The 11,605-nt window shown below is 35.1% G+C and overlaps 1 protein-coding gene across 3 annotated transcripts in view; it reads right to left on the bottom strand.

Moving 5' to 3' along the window:
* The window catches only part of STXBP4 (syntaxin binding protein 4), a 165,427-nt gene that overhangs the window by 109,665 nt on the left and 44,157 nt on the right, over positions 1-11,605 (bottom strand). For all 3 annotated transcript variants that reach the window (XM_059379727.1, XM_059379724.1, XM_059379725.1), the window contains one exon: positions 9,237-9,328. In XM_059379727.1, coding sequence (XP_059235710.1) covers positions 9,237-9,328 — 92 coding nt within the window. The remainder of the gene's footprint in view (positions 1-9,236; positions 9,329-11,605) is intronic.

The raw sequence follows: 11,605 nt of genomic DNA, 5'->3' as shown, positions 1-11,605 counted from the left end.
AATTATATATATATATATATATATATATATATATATATATATATATATATATAATTTTTTTTTTTTTTTTTTTACTAAGTGAAATTATAGACAGGGATTTTAGGGATGCGATTAAAAACTTCTGAGCTTAAAACATGGTGGCAAATCATATAGAAAATGGCGCATAGTACCATTTTAGGAGGCAAAACACTAGGCTTCAACAATCACAGAACAAACTATAACTTAAAAACAAACAAAACAATATGTGTTATAATTCTATTGCTATTTTGGGCTAAGCAGTGAAAACTTATAGCCAGAGAACCAGTCATAGATGGTACCTGTGAATTCTGTGAAAAGCCTCTCTGTGCTCAGTCATATGTTAATAAGAGTTTGAATATGCTTCAAATAAGGCAAGCAGCAGATGAAATGAATTTTTGCTATTTAATCTCAAAGGATTCAGACAGATAATTGTTTTCTAACCTCCTTCCAGTTCTTGGACTGTTCCCTTACCTTTCTCCATTCCTTTCCTGTCTGGTTCTCCCAGTATCATTTATGACCCTCAGGTCCTCCAACCTCTGAAACACCCCGTAAATAACACTGTAAATCATTTCTACTCTACTCTGGATAGCTACTATTTTACTGTTCTCATTCTGAAACTCAACTCATCTTCAACAGAACAATAAAGTCTGTTTAAGGTCAATTTTTCCCTCCTAGATGAAAGCCTTCTATTAGAAACCCATTCAATTTCCTCCTTTCCTTAAAGTTTCTGTATATTCCCTTATTTTCTCCTTCCTTTCTCTTGCTCCCTCCTTTAACTTCTTATAATTTGCTTAATAAATCTTTCCTCCTGTCCCCACATTTTGAAAATAATTATGTTCAATGTCAGTAGTTAACCTAACATTTGACAAAATAAATGTACCCCTCCATCAACTTTTCTTCTCTGTTTCATGGAACATTGCTTAAGCCATCTGTCTTTGAAATTTTCTCTTCCCTAGGTTTTTGATATCCCACCATCTCCCCTAACCTTCAGAATATTTAGGCTGTTTCTAATGACTTAATTTTATTTCCACTCCTTAAATGGGAGAGGGGAGGTCCTCCAAAGTTTGTTCCTTTCTCCCTTTTTCTCTATAAGCTCTCCCTGAGTGCTCACATTCACTGCCTCACTTCAACCATCACTCTCCAAATCATTCCCAAACCCCCTTTGTGTCCAATTCCTTACTTCCAATGGCTTTTTGATTATTTACACCTGTCAGCATATTGAATTTACTCTTTAAAATCCAACTACCATCGTCTCCACTTACTTCCCTACTTCTACTGATAGCCAACCCATTATTAATCATCCGAATCAAAACTCTCAGTTATCTTTAACTCATTCTCCCTTGGTTCTTACACCCAAATGCAAGTCTCAATGGTAATACACTTATTATTATATTACATATAATTATATATATAATTATATACATTATATATAAAATGTTATATATATTATTATACCTATTATATATATTATATATAATATTATATACCTGTCTCTCTATTCCTTCCCATTATCCTCAACTTCACCATAGTTTAGTTCTTAATATTCTGTATTTGGAAACAAGTGGGAAGACCCTTTGCCCACTATCCAGGCTACCTACCACCAGTTTCATTCCCTTCCAAGATAACCAACACTATTACAAGATTATCATTTCTAATTACTTTGATCATGTCATAAAATTCTCCCTAATGGCTCTTCATTGGTGACTAGTACAGTATAACCTTCTAAGTGTAATATTTGCCCTTTTAGGCCTAACTCCCTTCACTGATCTGCATGTACTCACTTTAAAAAAAAAAAAAAACTAGATACTCTCTACTTACCATCACATTATATATATACATTTTTATTCATGCTAATTCTCTTAGCACGTTCCATCCACTTCTTAAGCAGATAAAATCCTGTATATCATTTAAAACTCATTCAAATGCCAAGTCTGTTAGGAATCTTCTCTAAATATTTTGAGCTCTGTTAGTACTACGGCCTTATCTTGCAATGCTACAGTTTTTTAAACTATAATTATTTGTGTATATGCCTTTCTATACGTAATACCCTTAAGTTCCTTGAGGGACAGGCTTGAGTTTTGTTTTAATAATATACTGGAGCAGCTAACACAATGCCACACGCTGGGGTTGTTCAATGTATATATCTAATGTTTTACAGAGCAGTACATACTGCTACATATAGTGAGAGATGCCTTTTCTATCATGACCCCGGTATAAGTGAAACATTACTCATGCACACACAATTCACTATATTTTCCACTTTATTCTTTCACTTGTTAAAATGGGGGTTGCGATCCACCAAACTGATTTAGCAAGAAACCAAACTGTGAAAAGTCTACTTTAGGGAATTTACAGTGTTCTCTCTGTGATTTTAAGATAATCCCTGTATGATATTTAATTAGGATGGTAAACTCACCATATTATTATGATAGACTCAAGTCTGTGGTTGCTAGGTTTAGAATTCTTCTAAATCTAGGCTCCAACCTTGCTTTTCTGTAGGTAACCTTGCCCCAGCCACAGGTATAGCATGGTGTGAATTTTTAATATAGCAATGATGATTATAATCATAGTAGGATAATTACATTTTTAGAATTAAATGCTGTATTATTCCAAAATGAGCTTTTTGTTTTTTGGGTTTTGTCAGCTAAACAAAAGTAGGACTGACTTAGACTGACCCAGCAATTCTTCCTTCTTGAAACATGGCATCTCAGGAAATCTTACGAGTCAGGTGAAATGATGAACAAAAGAAGCTCATCACGAAAGAGTATCTACTGGGTGATTCTATTTATTAAGACGTTCAAGAACAGGCAAAAGTAATCTACACTCATATAAGTCGGAAGAGCGGTTCCATTGTGAAGATGGGAGTGGTGGCTAACTGGGACAAAGTTGATACAATGGAGTCTTTGGAGTGGGGATTATACACAAGATACTAATAGAAATTCATCACGTCATACACTTGAGATTTTTACACTTCACAGGGTGTCCATTATGCTTCAGCAAAAATATTTAAAAAAAAATAAATTAAAGAGAAGACAAGCCAGAAAAAGAAAACACAAGTAAAAAACAGCCATCCCTAACAGATGGATTACAAAGATTTGACTCTGTTGTTTCTGACAAGATGGTTGAGGGGTAACCATAGTGGAATTTCCCTACTTTCACAGACTGTCAGCGTCCTCAACCACAGATCAATTGATACTTCAGATGGGGCACTATGGTGATTTTTTTCAACAACAACAGAAAGTTTAGGAATACTAATACAATATTAAGATATTTTTCATTTGTTTCTGATGAGCTACTTGACAAGCAGTGATTTTTATAGTATTTTTCAAACTGTGGTAGATGGCCCATTAGTGAGTTTTAGGTCCAAATATTTAATGAAATAGAACTGAATATTAAATAACAATGCAATGATGTGGAAAATGGAAGTATTACATCGAGACTTTTGCTTCAGTTATATATATAAGTGTGGTAAAGTAAAAGGTATTCTTATTATGGATTCAGGTGGAAAAAGAAGGGTAACATTTTATGGGGATATCTTCTACATGTTGACAAGCAGAACACAACAAAGGAAACCTTATAAACTGATACAATGACAATTGCGCAACATTTTGATCTGAAGCCACAGACAGGAAATTATTGGCATGCAGAAGACCTTGCACAATTACCACTGCCACTTGGCTTTTGTCATCAAAGTATCACAGACTTAATACACTTTTATCTGCCCTAAAATCACTGGCTAGAAAGGAAGTAAGTTACTAATTCAGAGCACCAGTATTTTTTGCAGCTGCTGAGCAACCTTTGCACGCTCACCCAAAGTCCTCTAAATTCCCCGTTTCTCTTATGTTAGTAAGCCACCCAACCTCCACTGTTGCCTTTCCTTATCAAAAGTGGGGACAGTAGCTTTGAGAACTGTTTGGCAGTAAGAAAACAATCCTCTGCTGTCAACATCAGCTAGGAAAATACAGAACACCTTAAAGAGCAGAAGAGAAACAGTGCTCTTACAGGGTCAGTTTTCCTACCTTAAATGCTACTAAATCAGTTCTGATAAATCAGTGCCTCAATTCTAGAAGACTGGGTGATCTCCCAAAGGTTTCCAAATCCCTAGATCACGAGAATTCTCATTCTCAATGATATGAACTCTGATTTATTGCTCCTGTGATGGCAAAATGGGATAGCCATTTTGGAAGAAGGTTTGATGGTTTCTTATAAAACTAAACGTCTTCTTACTATATGAAGAAGCAATTGGGCTCCTTGATATCTACCCAAAGGAGTTGAAAACGTACGTTCACACAAAACCTGCAAATGGATGTTTATAGTAGCTTTATTTACAATTTGCCAAAACTTGAAGGCAAACAAACGTCCTTCAATAGGTAAATGGATAAACTGCGGTACATTCAGATAATGAAATATTAATCAGCAAAGAAAAGACATGAAAAGATACAAAGGAACCTTAAATGCATTTTACTAAGTGGAAAGCCAATCTGAAAAGGCTACATACTGTATGACATTATAGAAAGGGCAAACTATGAAGACAGTAAGAGGATCAGTGATTGCCGGGGTGAGGGGTGCAGGTGTGGAGAGATGAACAGGCAGCGCACAGGAGTAAAAATCAGAGTGGTAAAAATACTACCTATGGGGGCGCCTGGGTGGCTCAGTGGATTAAGCCTCTGCCTTTGGCTCAGGTCATGGTCTCAGGGTCCTGGGATCGAGCCCCACTTCGGGATTTCTGCTCAGCAGGGAGCCTGCTTCCCTCTCTCTCTGCCTGCCTCTCTGCCTATTTGTGATCTCTGTCAAATAAATAAATAAAATCTTAAAAAAAAATACTACGTATGATATCATAATGATGGATACATGTCATTTTATATTTGTTCAAACTCACATAGAATGTACAGCACCCAGAGTGAACCATAATCTAAACTATGAACTCCAGGTGATAATGATATGTCAATGCAGGTTCATCAACTGTAACATTGTACCACAATCTGGTGTAGGGTGTTGATAATGAAGGGGGCTATGCCTGTGTTGGGGCCGAGGGCAGGTAGGAAATCTCCCTACCTTTCCCTCAGTTTTGCTGTGAACCTAAAAATGCTCTAAAAAATGAAGTCTTAAAAACAAAAAAAAGACACCATTTATTATAAAGGCAAGAAAGTGAAAGGTAACTAGAAACATAACAAAAGATTAATAAAGCTCATATTGGGAAAAATATATCAGATGTATTATTTGCTATTCAAGAAGATAAAATTAAGAAGTCAAAACATGCTTGCAGGTAGGAAGACTTAGATTTATAAAAATGTTGTTTCTTTCCAAAATAATGTAGAAATTTAGTATAGTAAGGTTTTTGCTAGAATTTATTTGGACAAGAAAAAAGATTAGCCAAAGCAATATTTAAAAGGAAGAACAAAGTGGAAGAATGCATTATTAGATATCAATATGTATCTTTTTATTATTTTTTATTATGTTATGTTAGTAACCATATAGTATGTCAGTACAAAAGAATCTAAAAATGCCCATGGAAATATGGAAATCTTGTAAATGGCAGAGCTGGACTGCAATAATTCATCCCCTGAAATATGATTATATTTTAAAAGTTACCTTTATGAAAATAATTGATGAAAATTTATATATTTGTATTTTTGATTGTGTACCAATAAGGCAGAATTACTACTCAATTCAGAAGAAAATTTTAATGTCAGAGCTTATGAATACAGTAAATTAAAACAAATACATTTTAATTATCTAAATTTTTACAACAGAATAGGATCAATGACTGATTTTTTTCAATGACTGATTTTTAAGTATACCACATTTTTAAATATTTATTTATATTTATTTATAACTTCAGTATACTATATTCCTGAAATTATATCAAGATAATATTCTAGGGGTAACATAGAATAAAAATAAAAGCAAGAAAAAAGGAAAGATGATAAATTTCTCAGAAGAATTCATGAATGAATTTTCTTTTAAATAAAATGATTATGAGTACCAAAAACTATAGTAGTTAGATTCCATTAGATACATTTAGAGGGTTATATAACAGTTTTTTTTTTTTTTTAAAGAGAAATATTTATAGTCATGGGAAACCAAAACACCAACAAAAAGAGAAGTGGTATCACTTTATGATTAGATTGAGTTGATTTTAAGGCAGGAAACATCCTAGAGATGAAGAGATTCAATGTCCTCTCAGGATATAACAATTCTAAAATCATAATATACCTATAATACAGCCTAGGAAATGGAAAGTAAAAAATTAGCAGAACTAAGGGAAACTTTAAAATGAAATGCCTCTTGCTCAATAACTGATAATAAAAGAAGATAAGAAATGAAAAAGGAAATAGAAAATTTGGGAGAAAACAAAAAGGGGAACAGAAAATTTGAATGACATGATTAACAACCTTGACCTAATTTATATACAGGGAACACTAACACTATACTCACTTTAGGGCAGAACAGACTGCTTTTCAAAAGATGGGAAATAGTCTATAAAACTGACTATATGCTGAATATATGGTCAAAGGATTAATACCATGGAGAATGTGCTTCTGACTTCAGTGAAGGACACTAGAAATCAGCAACCGGAAGGGAACTATATTACTAGAAAATGTCTAAAACAGTTCAAAATAAGAGTCAAAGAAGCAATGACAATAGAAATATTACATACTGAATGATAATTCAAATATGATCTATAGAAATCTGTGGCTGTGATAACTTTGTAAAAATTGTGTAGTACCGTCTATGAGATAAAAAGGAGTTTCACAAAAATAATCAAACCTAAAAAAATTCCGTTATTTTTTTATCTTCTTATTTATTTTTTTTAAAAAAGATTTTACTTATTTATTTGAAATACAGAGATCACAAGTAGGCAGAGAGGCAGGCAGAGAGAGAGAGAGGAGGAAGCAGGCTCCTCGCAGAGCAGAGAGCCTGATGCGGGGATCGATCCCAGGACCCTGGGATCACAACCTGAGCTGAAGGCAGAGGCTCCAACCCACTGAGCCACCCAGGCAACCCCTGTGTTATTTTTTTAAACAAATTTTAGTATCTTGATGAAAGGGAACATTTTCTAGGAAAATCTCCATTAACAGAATTATTCAGGAAAAGGACAAAAACTTGAATAAAATAATCCTAGAAGACATTTAAAAAATAGGAACTATCTCCTCTTCCAAAAAGACCTAGGCCTAGACCATCTGGCATATGAAACACTTTCAAACCTTAAAGGAAGAGATAAAGTTTCTATTATGTAAGCTCTTGCAGAAAAACAGAAATGGCATAAATTTATTTACAAATTTAAAAATGTTTAAGTAATTTTTAAGTAGATATATTATAAACCTTATTTATTAAATAAGGTAATGCTAGCTTCTTTTAAAAAATTAAAAATATAAAATGGCTCAAATATCATGAAAAAGTTTTTTGGTCACTTTTGTAGCTCCTATTACAACAGTAAATCTGAAAAAAGGTAAAATTTTGTGGGAGACAAAATGTAATTAACTTAAAATGACTACCTAGAAGAGGAGCCTGAGTGGCTCAGTGGGTTAAGCCTCTGTCCCTCTGCCTTCGGCTCAGGTCATGACCCCAGGGTCCTGGGACCAAGCCCCACATTGGGCTCCCGGCTCAGCGGGAAGCCTGCTTCTCCGTCTGCCTTTGCCTGCCTCTCTGCCTGCTTGTGTGCTCTTTCCCTCTCTCTGACAAATAAATAAATAAAATCTAAAAAAAAAAAAAAAAAAGAAAGAAAGAAAGAGAGAAAATATAATTGCTAAAAAAAATCCCATTTCCAATAGCAATAAAACTATAACATACCTATTCAGACTAACAAGAAATATTTAAGACAATATGAAGCAAGATACAATTTTCTCTTTCCAAAATATCAACAAACACCTAAATGAATGGGGAAAATAAACCATGTTAATCTCTCCCGAACTACTCTCTAAATACAATGCAATTCCAATTTTAAAAAGTCCCGATTAAATTTTTATTACAACAGCAAAAATGATTCTAAAGACCAACTAGAAGATCAAAGCCAAGAAGTTAAAAAGAAAAAAATCAAGGACTTAGCCTACCACATAGCAACAAACCTAGAAATAAATGCCTAGAATAATTAAAATAGTAATGTACTGGCAGAGAGAAATCATCAATGGAACAGAGCAGTGAGTCTAGAACAGATCTGTGTAATAGAGATTTAGTATAGGATAAAGTCTATATTTCAAATAAGTGGCAAAAATGAAGAAGGACAGTTACTAAGTAAATGATGGTGGAACAAGGGCTAGTGGTTATGTCTCTGGAGCCCTAACTCATGCACAGACAAGAACAGATTTTTTTTTTTTTTTTACAATGGAATACTATGCAGCCATCAAAAGAAATGAAATCTTGCCATTTGCGACAAGAACAGATTTTGAGTGAACTAAATACATAAATTGGGAAGACCTTCCTGAATGATACAATAACACAGAAACTCCATAATGAAAAGGCCTGAAAAATCTCATATATAAATATAAATGTCATAAATGTCAAAGTTCTTTTTTTAGGATTTATTTATTTTGAGAGACAGAGAGTGGGGGAGAGAATGGATGGGGGAGGGGCAAGGCAGAGGGAGAGAGAGAATCTTCAAGCAGATTCCTCATTGAGTACAGAGTCTAAAGGGGGGCTCAATCCCAGGATCCTGAGAGCATGACCCGAGCCAAAATCAAGAGTCAGACGCTTAACTGACTGAGCCACCCAGGCACCCCTAAATGCCAAAGTTCTGTAGAACAAAGGATGTGTGAAGTCAACACCTTCACAATTATATTTTACGTAAAGCACAGAAAAGGCAAAAGAGGAGGCAAAAGAATACTTAAGATCACGACCTGAGTCAAAACTAGGAGTCAAATGCTTAAGGGACTGAGGCCACGCAGGCACGCCTTCCTTCATGTTAATCTGGAGGCTGATGTATAAGGATGGTTCAGACTGTAAAAATTTCAGAGGGTATACACTTTAGGGTACTTTCTGTGATAAATTTAGGGAGGACTAACATGAGGAAATACTGAAAGAGGAGGGACAGAAGAGATTAAGATGAAATTTTACTTTTGATTTTAAATTAATATGTGTTTGCTATATGAAGAAGTATCTGTTATTTGCATAATTTTTTAAAAGTGAAAAATGAGAAAAAAAGGCTACATATATGACATATAGCAGTCAAGACTTAGGATCCAGGCACAATCAAGACACTTTCATAAGGCATACCCTACCTGTGAATCTAATATGCTGGAAATTTCACGTGCACTGACATTCACTTCATCCAACTGCAAGCAAAACAAGTTTCTGGCAACCTGGACAAAATCTGAAATGGAATGCACTTCAGTAGGAACATGACATTTAACCTCATCTAAATACATCTTACCTTTTTCTAAATGAAGTTGAAGCTATGCGTGATAACTAACACTTTAAACTTAACTTTTCAGTGGATTACCTCAAAGTGGTATTAACTGAAGCGACAGAAATACAGCCTCAAATAAAAAGTGAGAGATACACTGGTTTTAACTAACCTCAGTTAACTTTGCTGCGGTTAACAAATCAGTTAAGATAACAACAAAGCACATACATGTCACAGGCATATCTATTTCTGCAACTCTTTTACCATGAGCAAGAACCTCTCTGAAACATAGGACAATATTGTGACTTACAGCTTTTCTAGCAGGAGCCAGAGGTTTAATAATAATAATAATAATAGCAGGAGCTAATATTTATAGAACAGTGTCTGTGCTCAGCACAGTGCTTTGCTATTTCATCCCCCCAACAATTCTCTGAGGTAGGTCTTCTTATACTCTCCATTCCACACATGGCAGCTAAGACAAGTTAACGGCCAACTTCCCACCGCCACATGGCAAGTTAGTAGCAGACCAGAATTCCATTTAAGGTCTGACTCCAAGGCATATGATATACTCTGAACAACTGTTAATTAAGCCTTCCTAATACTGGGGCGCCTGGGTGGGTCAGCAGGTTAAGAGTCTGCCTTCGGCTCAGGTCATGATCCCAGGGTCCTGGGATGGAGCTCAGCATCTGACTCCCTGCCGAGCAGGGAGCCTGCTTCTCCCTCTTCCTCTACTGCTCCCCCTGCTTGTGCTCTCTTGCTCTGCCAAATAAATAAATAAAATCTAAAAAAAAAAAAAAAAAAAACCCAAACCAAAAAGACCCCAAAAACCTGCCTGATGCTGGCTAGCAAACTGTAAGCTTCTTCAAACATGAGTATGACCCATTCATCTATGCATCTTCAAATTTTTTAACTTTAGCTATTACACTTTTAATTTCCAAAGATCCTTTTTTGTATTTTCTGATGGTTCCTATTCTACAACATCCTATTCTTTATTTCCTGGATGCCTTATCTTTGTTTAACCTCTTCAAAGATGTTCACGGTGGTTTGTCTGAAGTTCTCTCCTGATTTTTCATGATTCCTCCTTTTTCAGGGTTCTGTTTTTCTCTTTGTCAGAAAGTTTTGGGCTCTTCTATTTTACGTTGGAGAATTTCTCCAAATGTCTGGTGACCCTTGGCTATGAGTTCACATTTAAGAAGAATCACCACCAAAACACTGATGGAAATTTTGTGTACATAACTTGCTTTGTCATCTGGCCAGTTTCACTACAGAGCAATCGGGGGGCCAACTGACATTTTGGTGCAGCTTCTTCAGCGAGAATCTTACAGTCTCTTGCCTACAGAGGATAAACATGACTGCAAAGTTCACCGAGCAATCTGGGTGTGTGTTGTGATAACTAATCATACATTCCTCCAAATTCCCTGACTGCTGGGAACTATAGGTTCAGAAGCTCTCTGGTTTAATTTCTCAAGAGAACATACTTCTTTTCTTTGTAGGTATAAGGGACTGTTACAACCTGGGCTGCTTGAGAGGGGACAGGTAACAGCTCGACAAAAACTTCTTATGCAGATTTTTAACAACCCTATTTGAAATGCCCTGCCTATTTCTGAAGAGAAATACCTGATACTTTTAATTCCTAAGCATTTTTAGGGGCAAATCAGCTTGTTTCCTATTGTGTTTCCCCCATTGCTTTAGGCTGGGGGAAATATCACTTGGGCTGTCTGGCCTCTATTCACCAATTCATTGAATATCCTTATCCACATTCCGTCCTTTCGTATCACGGTTTTGGTTAATATATGCAAATCTGTTTTCTGTTCTCCTCCCTATTTGGGGTAATTTTCAAACAGGAGAGGCAAATGTTTATTTTTTCTATCACTTTGAAATTAAAAAGTGAATTTCTTTTTAGTAATACAGACACTTTAAAAATGATGCAATGTTGCATCTATTGTATAAAAAAATTAAATACTGAATGTTATCGATATAAAAGACTGTTATATTTAAACATTACTAGTAGCAGAACAAACGCCTACATATAATGTCTCTTGCAAACAACTTATGAATACCTATCAAATTTCTAAACCACTTGTGGGAATTTATCCCAAGAAAAAGAAGGAAAAAAAACTACGATGTTAAATATAGACTTGATAATACTATCAGCTACTGAGAAACCATCAAAATTCCCTAAAGTAGAAAGGCTTTATATTATAGTACATCAACTAAGTATGTCAATATTACTCTAACTTTAAT

The sequence above is a fragment of the Mustela nigripes genome, chromosome 16, assembly GCF_022355385.1.
Source record: "Mustela nigripes isolate SB6536 chromosome 16, MUSNIG.SB6536, whole genome shotgun sequence".
NCBI classification, from domain to species: Eukaryota; Metazoa; Chordata; class Mammalia; order Carnivora; family Mustelidae; genus Mustela; species Mustela nigripes.
This window is presented reverse-complemented; position numbering and strand designations above follow the sequence as displayed.